Source organism: Netta rufina (assembly GCF_964035555.1).
Source record: "Netta rufina genome assembly, chromosome: 2".
NCBI classification, from domain to species: domain Eukaryota; kingdom Metazoa; phylum Chordata; class Aves; order Anseriformes; family Anatidae; genus Netta; species Netta rufina.
Genome location: NC_140124.1, coordinates 137393166 through 137418945, shown reverse-complemented (window position 1 = coordinate 137418945; position 25780 = coordinate 137393166). Strand labels below are relative to the sequence as shown.

Genomic DNA, 25780 nt, shown 5'->3' with positions numbered 1-25780 from the left:
TTGGATCCCGCATGGAAAAAGGAACAGGGTGGAGTGCTGGCTGCAATCTCCATAAATACGAGCGCCTGGAGCGAGTCCACGAGAGGGAATCTCCCTCTCCCAGCAGAGGTGCTCCTGCTCCGTGACACCGCCAGCTTGCGGTACAAAGCCTGAGGAGAAAGCCTCCCTGGCCCCTCTGCTGTCACCGGCCATGGGCAGGGGACAGATTGGGGCGCTTTCTCCATCTTCCACCGACAGCAGACCCCAAGCCTCAGCATCCTGCAGCCGCTGCCTCACTCAGGCCGGCGAGGCACCACCTCAGCGGCTTCTCGTGGGATGCCCCAGCCAAGAGCGGGGTTTTATTTCCGATCCTGCTCATCCCAAAGCCCAGAAGCAAGCTCAGGACGCAGCGTGCTGAGGCAGAGAACGAGGCAGCCAAGTGGATGCAGGCTTGAACATCTTATTTTATTTTATTTCATTTCACACACAAAAAGCGTTCCCAATATTTTGCATTCCCACATGCCTCCCACTCCTTCCCAGCACCTCCTCAGGACCCTCAGACCCTTTCCCCAGGCACCCCACCCACGGGGGTCTCTCCCGGGACCCCCTCAGCACTCCCGGGGCTCCCTGTGAGGGAACCGGGGGTGATCGGGGAGCCCCCACAGCAGCTCCCCACGGGGGAGCCATTTTGTGCACCCCCCCACCCCCCCACCACCATGAGGGAGCAGAAATGAGGGGTGCTGTGCTTTTTGTGACAAATTTGTGTTGTTTTTTTTTTTACATAAGGGGGGGAAAACACAAAAGGGCGGCGGAGATCGGGAGGTGGGCGGAGGGGGGGGGGGGGGAACGGCCGCGCGCCCCCGCCGCCGGGGCCTCCGCCCTGGGAAGGGCGCGGGGCTCGTGCCCGCGCCTTGCCCGTTGCCATGGCGACGCTTGACGTCACGGGCCGGGCGGCGGGGCGGCGCGCTGATTGGCCGAGCCGCCCGTGCGCGGCTGCCGAGCTTGGGGAGGGGAGGGGAGGAGAGGCTGCAGCGCCGCGAGCCCCGCACAGTCCGCGCCGGCCGCCCGCCCCGACACACCGCCGCCGCCTCCCGCAGGTAACGGGGCCCCGCCGCGCCCGGCCCGGCGCCCACCGCCCTCCTCGCAGCCTGCCGAGCCCCCTCCGGGGCTGAGCGGGGTGGGGGGGAGCCCGGCGGGCCCTTAGGGGGCGGGTGGGGCCGGCCCCGCGGGTCCCCCCCCCCCCCTCCGCATCCGTTAACGGCCGCTCCCCGCCTCACGCTGAGGCAGAGGGGAGGGGGGGGGGGATGTGTGTGAGGGGGGGGCGCCCCCTCTGCTTCTTCCTCCTCCTCCTTCTCCTCCTCGGGGCTGGAGGCGCCCCGCAGTGGGCAGGGCTGCGGCGCCGAGCCGCCATGACAAAGGCGAGGCGAGGCGAGGCGCTCGGTGCCCCCGCGGCCATCCTGAGGGGCCGCCCCCGGCCGCCATCTCGCGGAGCCCCCCCCCCCATCCTCCTCCTCCTCCCCTTCTCCTCCTTGTGCCCCCCCCCCCCCATATAACAGCCTGAGGAGGGCGGCACCGCCTCCCCCCACACCCCCCCCCCCAGGCCGGAGCCGCCTGTAAAATGGCTCCCGCAGCCGCCGCCGGGCTCCCCGATAGGGGTTGTGCCCCCCCCCAGCCCTCTATTGCTTGGGCTGAGCCCCGCAGGGTTTTTTATTTTTGTTGTTGGCACCCTGGGGAAGCGAAATGGGTCGGATGGAGCCGGCTTTGAGCGGGGTGTGCGCCGCAGCAGGGTGGATAAAGGGGTTTTGTAGAGCCCAGCGGGCCGCCAGGGCTTCGGGAAGGAGCCAGCCGAGGTGTGTGAAAGGTTGGGGGTGAGGAAGGATGGTTCTGAGCTATGGAGCAAAAAAAATTAAAGGTAGTGGTTATCCCCGTGCAGCAGAGCTGGGTTGGAGGAGCCCTCCCGGGGTGCAGGTCGTGAAGCATCGCCACCACCTCCTGCCATCTGAAATATGGATGCTGAAGCGATACCTTACTAAACCCTAAAATTTCCTTTTGTCTCCAAAAAACCTCTCAGGCTGAGGGGTCAGAAGGTCTAGCATCCCGCCTTTCAGGAGAGGAGGTTAGCGTGGCTGAAATTAGCGTGGCTGCTCAATATCTAGGTGCTTTAGGTTCTGACTTTGCAGCATCCAACGTGGGATCGGATTTGCAGATCCATCTGTCAGTTCTTTCTGCATGTAACCATAAGATTTTTGTTAAGGCACAGCGCTGTGTGGTGCTGTTCATCTTAACCTTTATTTTGTCTGTTTTTTTGTGGGGGAGAAAAGCACTGCTGGCTGCTTCCTTTGTCAGTTCTGTTGTATTCATGACTAGATGCAGTTGATGCTGCAGGTTGGATGCGCTCTTATGAGAGAGTGGCAAAGAACTGGGATCGTGTATTTGCATAAGATAGGAAGGATTTGCTTCCAGTTCACCTTTGGATGCTTTTGTTTGCATTTTTTGGAGTAATCACTTCTCCAAGTTAACAGCTTTTTAGGAGGAATCAATGACTGTGAGTTTTCAATCCCTGTGTCTGAGCACTTGCACGCCTCGCAGTCTAGATCTCAGCCATACCTTGCACAATTCCAGGCTAATTAGAGGATGGCGGCTCTGCATGTGAAGCTAAAACATCTCTTTTCATGAAATCGGTGTCTGAATAATGCCTCACTATTTTTCCTCTTTAGAAACATATCAGCATGGATAAAAATGAGCTGGTGCAGAAGGCCAAACTGGCTGAGCAGGCTGAAAGATATGATGACATGGCAAGTTGCATGAAGTCTGTGACTGAGCAAGGAGCTGAGTTGTCCAACGAAGAGAGGAACCTTCTCTCCGTTGCCTATAAAAATGTTGTAGGAGCCCGTAGGTCATCTTGGAGAGTCGTCTCAAGTATTGAACAAAAGACGGAAGGCGCTGAGAAAAAACAGCAGATGGCTCGAGAATACAGAGAGAAAATTGAGACTGAGCTAAGAGACATCTGCAATGATGTGCTGGTGAGAAATAATGAAACTGTTGATCCATTTTTACTTACCGTTTGCAGGGTAAATGGTGCTGGGTCTTGTAAGGCTGCTTCTATCTGTTCTTTCATTAAAGCTGTGGCATTTCTGAAGGATGGGATTTAATATTTGTCTTGCTCTTCTTTCCCTCTAATATATTGATTATTTATGTACAAATTAACATAGTTATCAATGCTAATGTGTTTGGAGACGTGTTGAAACCTTACGGTAGCTTTTCATACCTGTTACTTTATATCTAATATTTCTCTGAGGCTGAAGTAGATGCAGGCTTGGTTTGGAGCCCTCTCCTCCAGCCCGCCCCCCTGCAGTACTCGTGTCCTGGATGGCTTTGATTCCTGTAACTTTAAGGCGCTGCACTAGTTGTAAGAGGTAGTTCTTACTCGACGGAAATTGTGCCCCTCCCTGGGTAAGATGATGTAATGTTAGTTATGACTCAGCCATGCAGAAAACTCACTGCAGGAAGAGGCAGTGGGGACGCTGTGATACCTCCTCAAACTTCAGATTTTTAGAAGCAAACTGCAAAGGGGTTCAAGTTCGGCATTTTCTGGGACTCGCAGTTGTGTCACAGTGGGCACGTACCTACCAGGGAACGTTGTATTTGCCATTAGGAGGCAGGTTTAGAAAACCTGAACCTCCTCCAAATGCTTATTCCACGTTGTCTTTTTTTTTTTTTTTTTTTAACTGCATATGCTGGTAATGCTTCAGCGAGCACACGCGCAGTGGCCGTCCTGTCCTGCCTCCACTCGGGGCAGATGTTGCTGTCAGCTGAAGAATTTCACCCTGGACCGTGGGCCCTGCTGGTGTGTCACCCCGTGTACGTCAGGGGACCACATCCCTGGCAGTGACAGCATGCCACACGAGCGGTCTGTAGCGAAGCGTGTGCTCCCAGACCTGCTGTCAAACTAAAATTAATGCCACCGAGTAGCACAAACCTGGCTCGCCGTGTCGGAGGGCGAAACAGCATGGGCGGTGATGGCTGCTAGCAGACTGGTTCTCCAAGGGTGTGTAAAAGTCGGCATGGAGAGCTCGGAGCCTTGGCTCCCAGCTCAGGCTGGCTTCCACGGTTATTGTAACACACCCAGTTTCATGTGCTTTGTTGCTCTGTGCGGGGATGGCTCTTCAGCTTCCACTGTGAAAATGGAAAAGCCAAGCTTGTGCATCGGAAAAAGCTGCTTTGCTGTTCCGTGCGTTAAGTGGCAGCTCATCAGTTTAAGCCAGGAGAATAAGGATCTGAATCTGACGTTCTAATTTTGTGATTTCTTTTTTATTATTATTATTAACTGATTTTATTAACGGGGAAAGTCCTTGGGGGTGGATGCTTTCAGTTCAGTGCGATCTGAAGTTCTTTTTTGTAAACTGCATGTGGGTTTAAGGATTAATTTTAATTAAGCCGTTGAGCTTAGAAACCCCTTTTTAGTAGAAGTTAACAAAGTGTTTGCAATTAAGTTTCATTCTGATAATGGAAACCAGATTGAGGCAAAACTAGCCTGCTTTTATTGTGCATGCTAAATACAAGAACTAAAACAAAAAAAAAAAGTTTTTGAGGCTGCTGCAGCAACTAATTATCAGGGAGGGGGAAACATGGGTGGGGAATCTTGTTAAATCTTTTGATTCTCAAAATAGGCTTGAACTTCTCTTTGCTGTGCTTAATGAGAGATACGTAAATTATTCAAAAAATTATTATCCTCTGACATGTTACTACTTCTAGGCAGCTAATGTCTCGCTCGTTTTCAGTGTTGCCAGTCTGGTTTTTGTTAATAGATTGAGGAAAAAGTATTGTCCAGATGGAACAATGCCTTAGACAGTGCTTAACAGCAATAAAACTACTTTTGAGATTTGGGATTAAAAAGGAAAATAAAATCTTCTTGTATTGAAGAGACGAGATTTAAAAATGCTTTCAAGTGGCACACACCGAATTTGACATTGATAATTACAGTGAAGGATTAGATTCATGTCTTAAAGTGTATTCTTGATTCCTTGTTCACATACATTCTTCCTTACCTAGTGACATGACTGATTCCATTGCTTTACTTGAAATCCACTTTGCTTTACCAGAGGAAAAAGGTCTAATAACATAATTTTCTTTTTTTATGAACAGGAGTCTGCACAATGCCACGTGCAAAGCTAGAACTAGGATTTTTTTCTTAGATCCTCTGTAATTTTTGCACAGCCTGGAACTGCTCACAGAAATGAAAAATAATGCTTACCAAACCTTGATTGGTATGAAAAATGCCTTTAACAGGGCCCAAAGTGTTAAATTTTCAGAGTTCTCAGGCATGAAGCTTACCCATTTTGGCTTAAAAAACAAAAAAGGCAGCTTGGCAACTTGTTTGTATCTTTTATCAAGACTGTGAATCCATTTGAGCCGTTGTCTTCAGTTGCCTACTGGGCTCTTAAGTAATATTTAATGCCCCAGAGTGTTACGTCACTTCCACGCTCAGCTGTGACCGGAGCCTTAACTTCTGTGTTGAAGGGAGGAAATTAAGGGAGTGTTGAAGCGAAATGTAGCCAAAGCCGGCTCCTCTGAAGCTTCTCGCTCTCTTCCCTCACTTGTTGGAATCAAATTAGTAGCGGCTGGAAGGAACAGCCAGTAGGTGTGGAGTGTGCCAAACTGCGAGTGGGGTCTGTTCCCAGCTCCCCTGCTAATTTACAGGCTGAATAAGAGCAATGCTGGGCTTTGCTTGCTTCCTAACTGCTGGCGATCGAGAGATAACAACATGAGCAGTGATGTGGGGCAGATCCAGATGTTTTTCTTCTTTGCACTGACCTCGCTAGAGAGAAGCCAGCATCTACATCCTCCCCATCTCTTTATCTTCCCTTCCCTCACCTTTCCACCAAGTACTCGTACAGCTCTAAACAGGTGAACTCATCCTTCTGCTTGCTGCAGCCTCAGCGTGCTGCTGCGTGGAGAGAGACCCAAAATCTCTTGTTCCAGCACCAATTCTCTCAGATATGCCCGGATACATTCAGGCATATTATAATAAACCCTGATTTTTGGTTCCTTTGGTAGCACCAGTAAACTGCAAGTAATTGTGACACGTATGTGCACTGTAACAGTGAAGACTGATTTTCCAAACCCTTCAAGAATAATATAATTTGGGGGGAAGACGTGGATGGATAGTGTGTTGCCATATTCAAGCATCCTAAATGTACGTATTATAGAAAATTTCCAGCCTCAGAAATTTCATATTGATACAGGAAATTAAGCTTTTAAGTACTTTTCCTCATGTTAGCTAAGTGTGTGCTTCACATCCCGTTTCACTTTCTGGGGCAGAAGGAGGGTGTGTCTGAAATAGCAGTATAATAACCTTTTATTTGTCGTTTCCATAATAAAAATGGATGTTACTTGAACAGGTGTGGATTTTCTTCAGAAAACCTTTTTCAGTTAAAGGGAGACAGAACTGTAGCTGAAATAGGTCCCATTAAACATGTAGTAAGATGAATTTTCCAGCTAATACGGGTTCTGAAATACAGAGAAGAACACGTGGAGAGGTCTTTGCACAGCTAGCATCTGATATTTCTTACTGCTCATGTGTTCTCTGGAGCTCTAAACTACTGCTAGCTTTCAGGCAGTCTGATAATTTAATAATTTGACTAATAATTGGAAGCATGACAAGCTTTCTGCAGCTTACTGGACAGAGTTACTGTCTGCTCTCTAGGCTGGCACGTATGGAAGCACAGTGCTTCCCTTGCATTTTTTCTAAAACACCTTGTGATTTTCTTACATCTGCCCCATGCCCAGTCTTCTGGGTGACCTGCCCTCTCTCCCCCAGATTCTCCCACAGCTATACCTTAAATGAATCTTTCCCTGCAGTGCACAAGCGCTCTGCTTCCCTCCTTCTGTTCCCTTTGGGTTGTTCCTCTTGAGGTGTAGAGTGCTTCCTGAAGCCCTGGCTCCCATTCAGCCCTCGAGAGCTGCTGTTGCACAGAGGTGCTGCGCCGCGTTCCCCTCCCTGCCAGAAAAGGTTAAGGATAAAGGTGCTGTTCAAGAACAAGATGAATTGCTTGCTGGCTTTTCCAGGTTTTATTTCTTCCTGACTTCATGCTCAAAAGTATAAAATGGTGCTCTTTGTGTACCTAGCTGGATTTCTTTGCGTTCTATAAAAAGTAAAACATCCATAACAGTGGCTATTGTGAACAGGGAGGGTTTGAAAGGTTTAGTAACCTGTTGTGGGGCTGCAGTTCACTGGGGGCTGAGTGTAATTCCCTTCAGAATGCATCTAAATGGCTTCTTAGAGAACATACCACAGAATTAATGCCTCTTGCTGTCCTACTCACAAATTCCTCTGCGACTATTTTCTGGATGCCTGCAAACACCTAATAGGTTACTATTTCAACATCTATAAAACCTGTTTGTGCGCTAACTCCTAAGCGATAGGATCAGGAAACTTAGTCCTCCCCCCTGTAAGAAGCTGTGTGTACATGTGGGGTGTTTGTAAAGCTCAGTGTGTCAGGACACAGCTGACCTATAGAGTGGTATAATTGAGCAGACAAGTGGATTGTTTGAGCCACAGTGGCTGATTATCCTGTACAGCCTTCAGATATTTTCATAGTGTAGATGCTAACAAAAAAAATAGCATATTCTGGCTGAAAACTTCCATGTTTAGTTCTGATTCCTTCAGACTTCATCTTTTATTTCTGACTCCACTTTTTTCTGCCTTTAAGACCTGTGCCCTTTATCAGATGTTTTTAGGAAGGAAAAAAAAAAAAAAAGGAAGAGGTGGTAGAAACTTCTGTCTGCAGAAAGCAGCTCTTTGAAGGAGGATGGTTAACTTTGGAATATAGGAGTTGCGTGCACCAAGTCTTTGTCTTGAAAAACTTGTTCCATGTCATTTTAAGCTGCTTTGGTTGAGTAATTATTGAGGTTTGAAGGCAGGCCTTTTAGTTCAACTTCACTCAAAACAGGTGCTGCTTGATCACATCAGTCAGGGTCTTGTCCAGTCAAATTTAGAACATCTCCAAGGATGGAGATTGTGCAGCCTCTCTGGACAGCCTCTTGTAATACTTGTTACACTGAAAGTGTAACCATAAAATATATATATTTTTTTCTCTTTCTATGCAGTTAGAACTTCTTATGCTCCAGCTCTTTTGCTGTGTCTCTTTCTTTCCCTGTAGTCCTTCTGGAATAGTCTGGCTCCATCTTCTCTAGTCAGCTGTAACAAGCAGTAAGATCCCTTGGTTATCTCCAGGCTGAGCAAGCCCAGCTCTCAGCCTTGCCTCACATTTCATGTGCTCCTGCCCCATAATTATGCTGGTGGCCTCCCCAGGCTCGTTTTAGGATGTCCATATGTTGGGCTGTGGAGCCCAAACCTGGACAAAAAAACTTTGGTTATCATCTCCTGTGTGCTGAAAGATGGTGACTGGTAACGTGCTAGTGGATGTGTATGAAATTAAGTCAGTTCAAAAATCATTCATTTGAATAAATTTTTGTTTATTGCAGAGGAGAAAACAGCCAGGGTTTATGCCTTCCCAGGATGGTTATAATTAAACCTTTTAATTACTCTCCAAGTCTAGCTTTTTCAGTGAAGTTTCAGCTGGGATAGTTGTTCAAATACCTTGAAGGGAGGAGGCTGAGACTACTTGTATCAACCTTGTGATTTCACTTTGCTAATCCTTTAATCACTTCCCTAGTTGTAGCTACACCCCTTCAGGTGTTTGTTTTTGTCCTTGTTTTCCTGCAGTGGCGAAAGCACTGCCTAAACTAGAGCAATTTCCTTTTTAAAGAAAAATAAAATAAAATAATAATAATGTGGTGAAAAGCTTTTGAATCACCAAATTAAAACATGGACAAGTTCAAATATTATTACTTTGATAATTTCAATTATTAGTTATCAGGTGTGCAAAATTAATCCTTTTTTCTACATTGTTCATGTAATTCTTTGCAAATGCATGAAATTTCAGCTCATTTTTGAGAGGACTTTTCTGATTCCAGCATCTGTAAGTAATTTACTGATGGTTGGGCTGCAAGAGTAAAGGTGAGACAGCACTTACTTCTTGCTAATATTAATAATGTTGATGTTTTCGGAGCACCCATTTATCACAAAGTTGGTCATGGTGCTCTGCACAAATGCAAACAAGTATTTAAATATGCAGTTACCTGTTATACACACACGGGTGCATGTACATGTATGCAGGTATTTGTGCCCTCTCAAATTTGTACAGCAGATCTTTACTATAAGCAGTGGTCTGCTGTACTAATTTAAGGTCACATTAATGCTTAATAATTGACTTTGATTAAAAAATGAATTAAGAACTGTACATAGAATTTGTGCTGCTCAGGAGCATCCAGGTAACTTTCTTATTTGAGAGCAACCTTGAGTGTTTGCGTGCCTTATGTCCTTGGAAGTGATACACAGTTTCAAGCAGCAAAACAAAAACAAGTTGTTCAATTTTAGGCACTTATAACAAATGTTCTCCCCCTTATTCCTTGCTGTTGAAGAAGCAAGAACTTGACGCAAGCACTTGGAACTCTTTAACTGCTAGGTGTGCTCATTTCACTGATACTCAGGAGGCTGCCAGCAGAAACACTGCTATGGGAAGCTGCCTGCTGCTGCTGGGCCTGAGGAAGATGTGAGTGGTAGAAATACAACATCTAAAACATGCGCAGAGTTGGTGCATTATCTCTGCTCATCTGTAATAAGCAGATGCCAAGCTATCTCTGGTTTTATCTGGAAACTTCTGTCTTGTTACCATGCGTCTGACAGAAATACTTTTTTGAAACCAGTTCTCAAACTCTTGTCTTTTTTTAGTTAGTTTGTTTTTTTGTTTTTTTTTTTTCCTGTAGGTAGACAAAGCAGCTCCTGGCTGTTAACCTGAATGTGATCATCTCTTCAGGCAGTAGCTGGCTACCATTATGAAATAGTTTGGGAGAAAGCTTTGTGCTGTTAAATATGATAGAAAAACGTTAAGACAATTACCTCTTGAACTTGTTTTTTACTGAATGCCAGCTCTTGCATAGCTGCTTATTTTTTCTTGAAATCAGACAGAAGAGTGGCTGGGCCCCATCTAATGAAGAGTAATAATAAGTCATGCTGCTGCTGAGACAAAGATAAAAAGTATATTTTTTGATGAGATTTAATCCAAATCAAATAATTGAGCAGGTTTTTTTTTTCCTGGTTGTTACTACCCTTTGTGGTTATGCAGGTAACAAAATATTTAACAACAGGAATCTAAGCTACTCAGGCTGTAATCAATCAGCTCCTCCTAGTGCAGAGTGGGTTTACATCTCTAAAATGCCGTTTTTGCTAATATTAGCATCCCGTGCTGTAATGAACTGCTAATAGACACGTTGTGTAACGTGGTGCGCTTCACATTGCAGATCTGCTCAGAGATTGCTAAATTGCTAGGGATAACTTGGTCTTTTGTTTCTTCTCAAGGATAAGAAGTGTTACATCATGTTTCTGGGGGGGCTTAATAGTATCTCTTCAGAAAGGAAAACTGGAAAAGCTCAAGAGGGCTAGAACTGCTCTGGTTTGGAGTGCAGCCAGGACAGCTTGTCATGTAGCCCTACCTGTCCGGCAGAAATTCTCATCCAACCCAATTGGTTTCAATTTTGTATTATTACAAGCTTCTCAGAAGGTATTCTGTTTTTTTTTTCTTTGTTTGTTTGTTTTAGGGAATAATGATCTCTTGGCACCGTGCTATTTTGTTGCGAGTCCACAACAGTCCAGAAATAAACTTGAGGTGATGCCAAAAAAGCAGGGAAATGTTGCGTATTGGCCTTGGTTCCCAGCAAAGGCTGTTTTTGTGTATTAATGCCTATAGCAATGCCTCAACAAAAGAAAAATGAGAAAAATAATTAGGATTAAAGTGGCTTATTAGCTGCTGCCTTTTGTATGAATTTTCTCCAAGAGTATATCCTGATATTTAGCGTACCTGTTCCCTGTGCCACCAACACTCGCTGGAGAGCAGAGAGGTGGAAGGAAGAGGTCTGCAAGGAGAGCTACAGATCCGCCTGTGGAAGCGTGGTATGGAAGATCTCGCTCCCCACTGCCTTGTCCCCCTGCTTTTCTTCTCATACTGGGGGCTTTGTGGCTGTAAGAGCCAGATCTTCCCTCTGAACTACCTGTTGCTTAGTGCCACATCCCAGCATATGTGTGAGCACGAGGGTGATTTTTTTCTGGGTGTCCTACTTAGTTCTCTCGTGTCTTCCTCCAGTTGCCCACATGTGACACTGCTTTTGTTCTCTTTCCTACAGAAATATATTTAGACCATCTTTAACAGCATCTTTTGCATAAGCTAAAAGTTCTTGCCATTCCTCGTCTGCTCTACAGGATTCCCTTTTCTCCAGCAGCTTTTTAGCTCTGTCAGTTACCCTCTTACTACTCAGGACTGTCTCCTTAATTTTCCCCTTTCTAGATCTTCACCAGATCAGCAGCTGCTTTGCTGTAACCATGTACATTTTTCCTGTCCTTACCAGTCCTAGGTAAGCTCCAGGAGTCCTGCCCTTCCCAATGTCCCAAATCCTGCATTCCTCCCCTGCTCAGGCTCATTATTCTCACCTTGTCTTCCCTCGCCTCGCGTTTTTCAACCTGCTGCTGCCTGTGTGGGCAGCCACTTTGATGGGAGGAGGGGATAACTGGTACTGAGGGCAGGCAGCAGGCTTCTTTCCTTCTTCAGCAGCTGTTTTACCAGCCAGTGGTATTTGACAGATCTTCTTGTATGCCTGTTCTGCTGGGGAAATGAGTAGGTAGAAATCTCGAGCTGACTTTAAACAAGAGGCTTTGCTGTTGGCCAGAGGAGAAGGCTGGCAGCAGAACCATCCTCTTGTGGCGGTTTGTTGGCTTTCTGTTTCCCAAGAGAGCAGGAGGTCACCAACGAGGCAGCAGTTGTAAATCCCCTTAAAAATCAAAATTTGCCATTTTCCTCCAGCAATTCAGATAGATGTCTGGAAATAAAACTTGTGCTGGCCACAGATGGCTCGGTTGAACCCTTTGTAGTGGGCTCACAGATCTGTGCGGGGTGGCTGCTTGCAGGTAGCATTTCGTAGCCTGTGTGACTTGCCTAGCTGGGGTGCTGACACAGAACACACACGCACAGAAAACCAAACATGATACCTACTGGTCCTACAAAAAATTAGTGAACTTACCCAACACATGTGACTGACTTTAATTTTGGCATCAAAATAGAGGTAGGGAGTAGTTCAACCAGGATGTTCTGCAGTTACTACTCCGGTTAGTTGGCTCTGCTTGGGACTAAGTGTGTGTAGTTCTTCCTGCCATGTGTGTACCTGATCAGAATCGATGTGATAAATGTTCGCCTGGCTGCACCTGATGCTTTACATCTGTAAAGTATTTCCACACCTGTAGAAATGAAGTTGTTACCCTGGGAGCTCTGGAACACGAGAGGAGCTGGGTACTCTGGTTTGCACTTGGTAAGTGTATTAGTACATCCCAAATACACCCCAAAAGCTAATTCAGGAGATTCAGGGGTCTTCAGTTGACTGCAATTTCGTTGCCTGTTCAACCACAGGGCTTCAGCTCGATGCTGCCTTCCTAACATCCTCCACATCTCTCCCTCTTCCACTCCTCACCTTCCTTCATAGACCACAAATAAAGAGCTGCCTGGATGGTGTCAAAGTGCAGCGTGAGCTTTTGATTCTAATTTGGAAACGGTGAACTCTTCAAATGATCTGAAGCTATCTGGTGGCCTTCTGAAAGAAAGGCAGACTTGAGCACTGAAGCTTGTATAAGCTTTTTTTTTTAATTAAAGTGGTTTAAGGCAAAAGTAGCAATTCCTTGCAGTCACATATCTGCAGCTTCCTTGACACACAGCACTGTGGCTCTTAAGGTAATGTAGATTTAAAGGGAGCTTGGACGAGTGTGTAGCACGTGGCCAAGCAGCCTGCTGAAGGTTACCACACTTAGAAACCACATCTGGCTCAGGAAGTCCCTAGGCATCGATGGAGGCCAACGGAAGCATGGTATTTTCTTGGCTTTTTGTATGTTTTTCTAACGGAAGCCTCTTTGGGGCATTGTTGTGGGTGGGTTGGACAGAACAGCCCTGTCTTCCAGGGCAATCACCCCTGTGTTCACGTAGAAAACACAGCGCTCGTGTTGTGCTCCTGAAGAAAGGTGATGGCACGCTGCCTACATCATGAAATTAGGCCGCTGTCCCTTAATAAGAAATGGCAAAGAAATAGGTTTTCAGGCTGAGCCTAAAGAAGACACGCTGTTTCTTTCATGCCTTCTGGGCGGATTTATAAAAAGAGAAAGCCCTTCCATATGTTCTTCAGCCCTATGACATGTTCACTCATCATCAATTTGTGGTATTAAAATTCAGCAAATTCTCCTGTGTGAGTTCTCCCCAAAAGCAGCAGTAATGGCACAGCTGTGTCAGATGGCTTTGACACTGCTTGAAAACAAAAGGCCTGCCACGTTAGCTCTGAGCAAAACTGATACTGTTTAAATTAGCTACTATTTTTCAGCGTGTTTCTCTCAGGTTTTGCCTCTCTTAAGCTCGGTCCTTTTGTGCAGGAGATTTTTCTCCCCCTTTGATATTTCAAAAGGTTTTTACTCAACTATTTATCTTCTAGTAGCTAATTGCTGGTATTTAAACATTTTTATATATTACCTGCTCATTTACAATTATATTGCTGTGGAATCAGGTGACTTTATTCTTACGACCTGTTTGTCAGGAGAGGAATATCTTGAATAGAAAACTGAGCTGTTGCTGCAGTCCTCAAGCGCTTTAGGAATTATCTAAAGATTCCAGACCACACGTACTGAAACTGAGCCCATATTAAAAGGAAACGCATGCAGGGCTACAAGCAATGGAGCAAAACTGAGGCATGGATTTTAACGCTCTTATGGTGGATTTGGGAATGGTCTTCTGGCCTGCACAAGTCATTTGCCAAAGATATAAGCAAGTACTTTCAAAAGAAAGGCATTTTGAGGCTTCTTGTGAAAGGAAAAGACTATTCAAGTCGTCTTGGGTTGGCTTCCTGTCTTCAACTGAAGTTCTCACCACAACGTGACAAATTTAAGCCTGTATGCTTGTAGAAGAAGGCAGGCTTCTTGTAGAGGATTTGTTTTTGTTGGTTTTTTGACTGAATTACTACTGTGATGCTTCCTTCATGCTCCTCCTGAGTCTAGTGCTCACCTTTAAGACTATCTTGCAAAACCACAGGAACAAGTCCTTGGGGCCTTTCATCCAAAACGCCTTGTGCCTGTGGTTAGCATTGCCATCTGTTGAATGCGTCCTGCTCTGGCTAAAGAACATAATTAAAAAGGAACAGAATAAATCTTTCTCATTTAGTTTTTATTTTAATGCAAGCCAGAACCAAAGCTCGCTGGTCGAATAATAAATTTGTGCTGATGCAGCCTGTTACATCCTTCGAGACAAAGACTTTCTCTGCTGCATACTTGCTGGGGGTGGGGGAATGTACCAAATTTGTGAGATTGCTTATCTGTGGTATGCGTCAGCATAGCTGGCATCTCTCGGGGCTGAATGCACTTTCTCTACCAGACCAGAGGACGGACGTGTTGTCTGGACTGCGATTGCTGCCAGCTGTGACGTGTTGAGCCCGAGCTTTTCATTGCCAGTGTATTTGTAAGAGCTGATATTCAAACTTAATCCATGCATGTTTAAAAACGGACCCCGAAAAAGTGAGTTTCAGTTGAAAATCTCTTTGGAAAGGCTGCTTGTGACTCTGCTATGAGAAGTATTTGAAGCACTTGCACAAGCTGTTACAGGTTTCTGCTGTACAGCACTCTGAGATGCTGCTGCATCCCTGTCTGCTTGACTACAATGCCGTAGTTTGTTTCACAGCAGCTAAAGGCTCTTGCTGGCAAATTAAAAGCTCCGGCAATTACAGCTGGGGGAGTAGAAGAGGGGTGGTTTGGGGAGATACGTTGCTTCTACAGGATTCTCATTCCAGCACTGCAATTAACTGCCCATGGAGGTGTAGTTAGTGCATACTTCAATATATATTATATATAATACTTAAAAAAAAAAAAAATCAAAAATGGGCAGAAATTTAGCATGATAGCTAGGATATCTTGAATAAGCAGGACAACTTAGCAAGGGTACATAGCATCTGTATGATACATTGCTATATGGGACATCCTTCCATTGTCGGGACACTGCGTGCATTGCAGTGCTGTGGCTTACCTAACGAACTTCTTAATTAGGGGTTAGCATGTTGGTCCTGTCCTGGACTAGTTTCTAGCACTTCAGTGCCCCATGTGGTGATGAGCACTACGCTGATAACCACCCGCTGCCATCTACCTACCTTCTTTCTCCTTTAGCAGTTGATACACTAGAACAGAGCAGTTGAAGCATCGGTAGGACTGTTGATAGATTTCTGGAGAGGGGAGAGAGCTCCTCCTTTCAGCAATCTTACAGACTGGCTCTCAGGTCTTGCTGTTACCATTTATGAAGTATTCAGCATAAATAAAATTCTCCCAGAGATGCGTGGTGGTTGGAGAGAAGACTTTCACCCCAACAGGAGCAAGCTACCCACGTGGTTGGAGACTCATTGTATAGGTTATGCTGTAGGAACAGCTATTCAGTGGGATTTTCTTGGTTCCTCTGTCTTCCCAAGTCAGCTTGGGTTCAGAACCCTTTTCATTTCACTGTTTACCCACTGTCCAAGCTGCTGTTGCCCTGTTAGGTTCTATCCAATTATGAAGACTTCATTAATTGGTAGTCTTCCCTCCTCTGTGTCTGCTGGTGCAATCGACCCCTTCAGTTAGATGTTGGCCAACAACTTGACCTCCTTTGGGACCAAAGTGAAGTTCAGGTCTGGGGGTTTAGCTGCTGCTGTGGGAGTGAGCGGAGCTGTATTGTTCAGTCAGCTTCCTATAGAGGTGATGAATAACTTCTCTTTCTGGAATCGCTGCAAATATTTTGGTCTGGCCGCTTAATGGAGGGCACAGAAGGAGGGCAGCTCCCCGTGGTGCCAGAGGGTGGGTGCAGACTGACACGCCTGGCTTAATTGCAGCCCTGCAGAGACAGCCTAACGAGCCTCCTTCTCAGCAGCGAGGAGGAACCTTCACTTGTCATTGAAGTCAGAGCTGCTTGGCACTGATGAAGAACGCCAGAGCTGCGAATCCTGGAGCTGTGCGATGCTGAGAGCAGAATGTCTAAGTAGTGACAGAGCCAAAGTGTGTGACCCACAGACCTGACCGCCTTCTGCTTCGTGCCAGCCGTGCTGGGGCAGCATGGTCTTGCTCTCTCCTGCTCTTTCTGTCAATGACAAAGTTCTCTGTTGCTTCTGTCCACTGGTTTACTGCCCACAGGTGCCTGTGTGGGGTTGCAGCACACCGGTTCCAGCTTACCGTAGTCCAGTTAAGCCTGTCCCAAGAGCTCATCACGTAAGACACTCAGTAAACCTGCAGGTCTAGAGGAAAGCACTGTAAGGCAGCCGTGGCTCTGGAAAGATGAGCTAAAAACAGTGAAGCAAAACTGAAATGTCATTCTTCTAATTTCAAGTGAAAAGCGACGCCCAAAAATTCTTACTGAGACCTCTTTTAAAAAAATTGTTTGCTATGTAGCCATAGCAAAGTTTATGTAACAGCTTCTGATTGCATTTTCAGTATTCAAGAGCACTTCTGCACTTTTTTTTTTTTCCTGGCTTTTAAATAACTGGCTTTTCTTTCAAAGTCTGACTTTGAGCACTCACTATCAAGAAGTTTGACAGGCTTGTACCTTAATTTGACTAAATGTGTTGGAGCTAGTGACTTTTTTTCTTTCTTTTCATCATAATAGAATTCTTACTAAATTACATGACTGCCTCAGCTGGGAACTTGCTATGTTAATTTAATAAGCAGCTAGAATAATCTAGAAAAACCTGGTCTTAACTGGCAGCCTACGGGGAGGATTTGGTGGGGTGACTTCAGAGAGCTCCCCTTTGCTTGGGAAGGGACGGGAAGACCTGTTAGGGCAGCACACAAATAGCTGATCCTCCTCGGTGCTGCTCAGCTGTTGAGAAATTCAAGGATCCAGGTTCACCTTGCAGTTTCTTTTGGTGATTCCGGTGTTGAGTTCTAGTTAATCATAACTTAAAAAAAGCCTCATTAGCCTGCCCTAGTTCCTGGTGCCCGTTTATGTAAGATATTTGGGTCTCTGATTTGGCAGCTGATGTTTTGAATCCTTTTATCACTTATCACCTGTGGATCCAGACTTTCTTCCATTGTGTATGCTGTGGCTGTGCCCAGACTCTCTGGATTACCTTATTTTTGTCAAGGCCTACAGAAACCCTTCCTGTGGTTCTTAAAGATTCATCTGCGAACCTAACACAGCCTCTTTTTCTGTTCTCCCCATGGAGCATTCCTTTTTAGTGCCTAGAATTGTGATCCAGGACACGTTCACCTTAACTGACAACGCTATGTAAGACGTGAAGAAAACAGGCAAAAAATCAAACTCTCTTGACTGTGAGATAGATGGTGGTGTAACTGAGCTGTTGCTTCAACAAGCTGTACGAGCACACATGTTCACAACACTGTGTTCTTTGTTTCTGTTTCAGTCTCTGTTGGAAAAGTTCTTGATCCCTAATGCTTCGCAAGCAGAAAGCAAAGTTTTCTATTTGAAAATGAAAGGCGACTACTACCGTTACTTGGCCGAGGTTGCTGCTGGAGATGACAAGAAAGGTATTGTATGGCAGCTTGTCACCGCCTGTTGTCACGTTGGGTTGCTTTTGGTGAACACTGACACCACTGTAGTCATGGAATGCTTCTGTTTGGGCTGTAAATTTCTTTAGTAATAAGCCTCCTGTTTCCTAAAGAAAAGTCATAGGTTGCTGGCTTTCAAATGAGTTATTAAAATTTGAGGCAGGGAACGGATGTTCAGTCACTAAGTCTGGAAATCAACTCCACTTCGTGCACATGGGCACCTTATCACTGGAATATGAGTTTGTGCATCTCTTTCCTGGCTGTCTGAGTATTGTTTTTGCATCTTCACAGGGAGTCAGTCAATCTAGCTTTTTGAAGTCCTTTTCATGCTAGTTCTGCATTTTTACAGCATATCTGCATAGGTTCAGTGATCAAAGACTGCAGTACGCCTGGAGAAGAACAGGATTAATGAGCTAAATGGTGCTGTTAGGTGAGCTTGTTCGATAGCCATGATAGTTTAATCTCCAAATGGTTTTTAATTTCCTAAACTTGCTTATATCTCCACTTAAGCAGCTTGTCCTAATTGCAGGTAAGTTGCCTTCACCTAAGTGTGGTTAGTAAAGTTAAAATAAGGTACTTAACTACAGCAGTTAAGCCACCTAATATATTGTAGCATTACAACAAGTTAACTCTGTGCAGCCACCTTCAATTCAAGAGGATACGTTACGTTAGGTGGAGCTTGCGAGCAGTCCTAAATCATTTCCTGGAGCCAGTTTAGGGCTGCGACCAGTGCTCAGAAGAACAGAGCCCAGTCTACAAGTTCTGCCAGCCCTGAGCTGTTTCCTTGCAGACTCAGTTTAATCTGTTACTCAGTCTGTGGAAGTATGGGATATTTGGGAGCGTGCGGACAATCCAAATGCATGGACTGCTGTTGCTTTGCCTCATATCTGTTTTATCCACGTTACTTGTGGTAGCCCAGTTTCCCCAGTATGCTGGATAATGGGGAATTGAATAAAGTTACTGAAACTTAAATAGGGCTTGATTTGACTTTTGATGCTTACTGCGTGCAAACTGACCCATCCTTAGTGACTGCAGAACTGTAACCAGTGGTCTGTACTGTCACAGCCCTGAAGGAACCATGTTCCATTTAGTAATCTCTCATTTACAGACCTGGAAGGTATGATGTTCTGCTCATGGTGAGGATTAAGTTGCAGGCTATAAAATCAGACTGTTAAAATCTCTGCTTAATGTGGTTTTAAAGTTCATTTTTAATCAACCCGATCTCCTGCCTGAGCAGTTTTTAGTGGGTTTTGACTTACCAAATAAAGAAAATGAATTGAAAGCACCCTGGCTCCTAGTTGCTATGGCTCCTAAACTGAAGATCTTTTTTGTAGGTGTTTCATCTTGCAGGCTTTTCCTGCATGCTGTGATGGGTAACATTGAAGAAGAGCAGCTGATAAGTGGTTTTTAGGAAATAATGGCTGTTCAGATGAACAGGATTCTTTCAGCCTTTTGCAGAATAACGCAATATCAGGATAAAGCTCCCAATTCTAGAAACTGGATTTCTGTTTTCATAAGTTATTGTATTGACAGGGGTTTCTTTGAGCTGTTCAGTGGACAGGAGTGTCAAGCAGGTAACCTTACCCTGCTGTTTTAGCCTTGAACTTTGGGGTTGTGCAATGCTATCTGTCTGAGCAGAACAAGGCTGAAAATCTTGCAGCCTTTTTATGCTGGATGACTGATTTTTAAACAAATAGAATATATCTAATTCTGCTTGCAGTTCCATGAATCCATGCTCAAAAGATAACTCTTGTCAAATAAGGAAAAAAAAAAGTACTTTTTTGAAGTTATTTATATTAAAGAAAAAATGTTTAAAATGAAGCACCTTCATGTCTAGAAGGTGTTTATTTTTCAAGGTACTTGTTCTGGCTTTCATAAACAGCACCATTTTCTAGCTCTTTTCCATTACGGAAGGAGTAAAACACATCCCACTACTTCTAAATTTAACTTCTTGTAAAACCAGTTCTTCTCAACCATAATGAGCTAACTTCTGGTGATTTTCAAGGTGGTGTGGTGGTTGTCTGACTTCTGAAGCACTCCATTATTGGTAGGAAGTGAAGAGGGGACAGAGCCCTGAATAATTGTGCTGTGAGTGTCCTTCCTCTTCCACGCTGAAGAGGACAACGTAATGCTTTAATTTGGGGAAATTCATTCAAAGCTGAACCAACTGAGATTACATAGGCATCCTGGATATTGGTGTTCAATTATTCTCAGATTTTGAGTGCTCTGACATGAATACTGATATTTTTGAGTCCTTAACCTTAAGATTGCTTTCTTCCTGTTTGGCTATGTGACTGGCACTCCTGCAGAGATCACGCTGGATACATTTCTGGCGTGATCTAGAAACGTTAGGATGTGAATCCTTTTGCATCTGAATTGAATTCCTTCCTGCACACCTTTTTTCTCAGCTGCTATTAACAATCTTTGAGAGTGGGGGGTAACAATGGTGACTTTGTTCTCAGTGTCTTACACTTTACCTCCTGCAGTCATCAAGGGCATAGTCCAGCTTGTAAATGGTGTTGGACCATGACCTCTGACTCGTGCAGGCACGGGCTGCTCATAAGCTCAAGTGTGCTCAGTGAGAATGGTGTCTGGAACGGTTCCATCTTAGTAAACACTGTAGAGTTCCATTTTTTTCCTACTTTTTTCCTGTAACTGAGTGGGAATTCACAGATGACTGTAACAGAAAAGATCCAGCAAGATAGACAAAGGTAATCAGGGCTTTTTGGGACTAAAATGTGGATCTCTGTGCAGTACTTACAGGAATTGTGGTATTACATCAAACCTGCGTGTAGTTGAACCTTCAACTTTGTACCTTTTTCATTTAGGCAGTGAGTTTTATATTTATCAAGCACTGTAAAAGTGCTGTAAGCATTTGATTGTATTTGCAGATAGTCACGATGTGACAGAGAGATGCTCTAACCTATGATTTAGTGGCAACTTCCTGGTTTTTTTACCCATTTAAAAATATGATTTAGTAATATCTTTATAAAACAACTTAAGTGCTTATTCACGAGCATTGGCTCTTAACATACTTTGTTCATGCAACCATGAACACAGTCCTCATTGTATTTCTGAATACGCTATTTGAATTATTTACTTGTTGTGTTTTTGTGTGTGTGGTTTTTTTTCCCTAAAGGGATAGTGGAGCAATCACAACAGGCGTATCAAGAGGCTTTTGAAATCAGTAAAAAGGAGATGCAGCCAACACATCCCATCAGATTAGGTCTGGCTCTAAACTTCTCCGTGTTTTATTATGAGATTCTCAATTCCCCGGAGAAAGCCTGTTCCCTTGCAAAAACGGTAGGTCTGTGGGGGTGGAAAATCCCACTTCTATTATTTATGTAACCTTTTGTCACGTGTCTAATGAAGTTTGTTTTTGAACTGTAGGCTTTTGATGAAGCAATTGCTGAACTTGATACATTAAGTGAAGAGTCATACAAAGACAGCACACTAATAATGCAGTTACTGAGAGACAACTTGACAGTGAGTATCGTTAAATCTTACGTATTTATTGGTAGTGGGGTTGGTCTTTACAACAATTAGAGTTGCCCTCTTCATTCTGAACTTCTATTTATTGTTATTCTTAGCTGTTATTTACTTACAGGCAAGCTTACGTGATATTTCTGAGCTACATCTTTTTCTCCTGCCTAATCTCATGTGTCTCCAGGCGAATTAACATAACACATTTTTCTAGCAAAAGACAGATTGACCATGTTTTTGTTTTGTTTCGTTAATCCAAGTAATTTAGCATGTTTAAGTGATGTGGCATGGGGACTGTGACCACTGACAGTGCTCTCTTTTATTGTAACAGCCTTAGAGAATACAGTCACATTTGCCACCTCAAAACTTCCATCAAATCTCACATAGCTTGCTCTGTGTATTTGCATGTGGAAGGAGCAGACCCTATATGCAAACCCAAAGCCAGCACATCCATTTAAGGACCTGCGGGGGGGGTGAGGGTGGAGGGCGTTGGTTTTAATTTTGGTAAAGCTGAAATTGGAATCAGTGCTAGCCAGGGTATTTCTGGGGAAGTCATAAAACAGCCATATTAATTCCTTTTGACTTGGACTCTGCTGTAATCATGATCTTCATCGTGTGTGTGTGGTTTTTAACCTATTTTGAACTTTAAAACTGGCAAAGATAAAAATAGTAAGTGTAAGCAAGCATGCATTACTGTAATTAATGACACAGTTCACGGTCATCTTGTGAGGGAAAGGGAGAACTGGAAGCAAGAGCAGGAAAATAAGAAGCACCGCTCTTGTTGCCAGACGTAACCCCTTGTTCATATGTTCATCTGGAATTGGAGACAGCAAAATAGCTGGACTTCTTTTAACATAACTACAACTAAAGTCATACAGTTGCATAAAGTTGGAGCTGCCGCACCTTCTATTTCTGTTTCTAACACGTTATTTGCCTATTTCGTGGGACCTTTTCCATGAGAATAACAATTTAATACTACTGGAAAATTACATGTGATGATTCCAGCTGTTGCTTACAAAACAAACGGCAGAGATTTCCCAACTTGTGTAACGGAGACAGATACAGGATTGGCCTCGCTTTCAGTGCGTGTGCGCGCGTGCTGTCCCTTGGGTGAGATTGCTCAAGAGCTGTCCTCTGAATGAGAGATCTATCGAAACAGAAAATAGAAGCTGACTTTAATTGCTGGCTTTCCAGTGAAAATAATGTAAAGCTTGTCACAGCAGTTGGAAAGCAGCTTGCTTCATGCAAGAGCAAAAGTTGGACTGAGATACCCTGCTGCTTCTATTATGATAGAAGGGCCCTGATAGTTGATGTAAGGTTTCCATTATAAGGGAGAAAATTGTAGATAGCTGCAAGATTCCATGTCCCTGGATGGATGGATGTGTCTTGCCTTAAATATTTAGTGTGACCCGTGTGAGTATTGCTCTCACAATGATTCTGTGTTTTTTCCACAACTTCTTGAGGTGGGAAGTAACTTCTGATATATGTGTGACTGATAAAGACTGCAATTAAAATCATAAATGTGAAAAGTTCTGCTAGTTATGCAAGTCTCTCACACTCTTTTGGATGTAGGCTTTTAACAGGTTTAACAGGGATTCAGCATGCTGATCAATTTTATGCAGTAGCAGTTTCCTCAGCTGATGATTCTTTGTCTCGTCTGGCTGAAGAAGAGACTGTGTTCATTCTCAGGGGGGATTGAAGGTAGAGAAGTGTTCAGAGGACTGTTTAATATAATATAGCAGGTCAAAACTTGCTTTACTGGGCTGGGAGGTGGGGGGTGTGGAATCTTTCCCCATTTCCTTTCCCGTAAAGGTCCCCCAACAGATTATTTAAACTCTGCTTTCAATTGGTAATCCTTTTTATATCATCCAGGCTCTTTTTTATTGAGTGAATAAAGGTATGTACATTACCCTAGATATTCTAGGGGTGAGGATTTAGGGTAGAAGCACCCAATAAAGTTCTGATTAAAAGCTCTTCTTACTGACTGTTCCTTATAAATGCATGGAGTAGCACTGAAATTGAGAATAATGGATTTGAATGTAGTGCAGGGGCTGGAAACAGACTGGTATGTTGTCGTCTCCGGTATATTAACTTGTTGCTTAATGTCTTGAGCAAGGAATGTTTAGTGCAGACGTGTCTTGAGAGTAAGGACATGGTTGAAGCCTGTTTTGTACTTCTGGAAAGGGTGAAATGTTCTGGTGTTGAATTTATTTATTTATTTATTTATTTTAGCATCATGTAGGACCTACAATTATTGGTAGATCCCAAAGCAATGCTAAAATGTGGGTGGACAAAGAATTAAGTTGTTCTCAGGTTTTACCACGTAATGTCATAGAGCGTGAAGGATTCAGTTAAGGCTGCTCTAAGTCCATGGTGAGAGATAACAAATCATATTGGGCTGGGAGTAGTTTGGAAGCAGTCAGTGTAGCAAAAGGCTGGGTTCACAAAATAACTTCTTTGCCCTGGGTGTTGCCCTGGAACTGGTGCTTAGTTGCTTTAGTGGTACTTAATCTTGATACATGGCTCCTTAATGTGATTTTATGGAGCTGAAAATAGGATTTGGTGCATACAGCACGCTTAGCCTGACTTTTCTTCCCTCCTTCCACTGCCCTCTAAGTTTAGAAGCTCTGTGCCTACCCTTAAGCAAATTTTGGATCCATTAACCGAATAGAGCCAAGGGATAGCAGTTTTAGTGAAATATCTTGGTTTTAAAAAAAAATCCTTAGATGCCTATTCTGAAGAAAAGGCAGCATTCGCTCTGCCACTGGCTGTGGAAAGACACCTTTACTGAAGCTTTTCCTTCAGAAAGATGCATAAAGCTCGCTTGAGGAGAAAGTACCAATGCACATGAAGCCAAGTGTTGTTAGTTCCTTGTTCTCAAGCATCTGTTCTGTAGGTGTGACTCTGGCCTGCTTGTAGTCGTGTTCTGGTGAGCCTTGTGAATACGAGGTCTTGGTTTTGACTGTTCACGAACTTCCTCATTAAAAGCAGCGTAGGGTTGGGTCACCTAGCACTAGCTTTATATTTTGTTTTGGGTGGAAGCAATAGCCGTTTACTTCTGCTTTCCTGCAAAGAAAAATATATTAAACGTGCTTTTTATCCCCCCGTGGTGCTTAGTATGGCCTCCCACAATATTATTAGAAACTGGGCTTCTCAAATAATCATCGATTGTTGGTTGTAAATATGACTATCTTACCTGTTTTACTCCATTTTTCCCCCCAAACAGTTGTGGACATCGGATACCCAAGGAGATGAAGCCGAAGCAGGAGAAGGAGGGGAGAATTAACCAGCCTTCCAACTTCCGTCTGCCTCATTCTGAAATTTACACAGTAGACCATTTGTCATCCATGCTGTCCCACGAATAGTTTTTGTTTACGATTTGACAGGTTTATGTTACTTCTATTTGGATTTCTATATTTCCCATGTGGTTTTGTTTAATATTAGGGGAATAGAGCCAGTTAACATTTGGGGAATTTATCTGTTTTCATCTGAGGTGGCCAATATAGGGTTGTGAAATTTTTATACAAGTTTTACATGTTTGGCATAGTACTTTTGGTACATTGTGGCTTCCCACAAGGCCAGTGTTAAAACAGCTTTCTATGTCAAGCAAAGACGACTGCTTGCATATTGGTCTGTCGCGGTGGAAAAAAGGGATAATTGGTTGCAGCCACAGGTGTAGTTAGCATGCGTACTCGAGCTGGAGCACACATGGCTGTGAACAAAGCGATGCCCCACAGGTCTTGCGTGTCAAGCAAACACGTGAAACCTGTGGAATATACCAATCAAGTGTACATCTCTGATTGCAGCTGAAGTGTTCCTTAAGGCAGTTTGAAAACCCAGTCAGCTTTCTCTAGAGAAGGACAGAGAAACGGTTCACATTCCATTATTTGTAAAGTTACCTGCTGTTGCTTTCATTATTTTTGCTACACATTTTATTTGTATTTAAATGGTTTAAGCAACCTAAGAACAAATGTACAAGTAAAGATGCAGTAAAAATGAATTGCTTGATATCCATAATGACACTGTATATCGAGCACAGCAGTAAAACAAAAACCCATGTATTTAACTTTTTTAGGTTTTTTGCTTTTGTGATTTTTTTTGATACTTGCCTAACATGCATGTGCTGTAAAAATAGTTAACAGGGAAATAACTTGAGATGATGGCTAGCTTTGTTTAATGTCTTATGAAATTTTCATGAACAATCCAAGCATAACTGTTCAGAACATGTGTATTAAGTTGATGTAAGTGGAATAAAAGTTTTATGAATGGACTTTTCAACTACCTTTGTAGATTTCATGTGATCTCTTTCCACACCTAGAATAACAGCAGTGTTAGACGTGAAGTCAATTTGGGAGCCTTTTTATTAAGGAGAGTCTTAATAATACACACTCAAGCATGTAGCTAATTTCATGGAAGCCAAGATTGGGTGTTTCATATCAGATTTTTAGATTGCGCTAATTAATTTACAACTTCTAGGTGGCTAGAGCTTTCTGACTTCTGCTGGTACTCTGGAGATGCTTTAATAAAACATATGGTCCCCAGATTTATGGCAAAATGCATAAGAAGCTCTTAAAGAGCCGACCCCTGCAACGAGTCTAGTCTGTGAAAGCCCACAGCTTCCTTTTCTGAGCTCTTCAAAGGAGAGCAGAGCAGGAGCCT

General features: G+C 44.0%; 1 protein-coding gene across 1 annotated transcript; it reads left to right on the top strand.

Moving 5' to 3' along the window:
- Positions 1–972: 972 nt before the first annotated feature.
- On the top strand, positions 973–25402 carry YWHAZ (tyrosine 3-monooxygenase/tryptophan 5-monooxygenase activation protein zeta). Its single transcript, XM_084281856.1, has 6 exons — positions 973–1076; positions 2697–3002; positions 17494–17617; positions 20778–20941; positions 21029–21124; positions 24348–25402. The coding sequence occupies exons 2-6, from the start codon at positions 2709–2711 to the stop codon at positions 24405–24407; spliced, it is 738 nt and encodes a 245-aa protein (XP_084137982.1). The 5' UTR covers positions 973–1076; positions 2697–2708; the 3' UTR covers positions 24408–25402.
- The last annotated feature ends 378 nt before the right edge of the window (positions 25403–25780 follow it).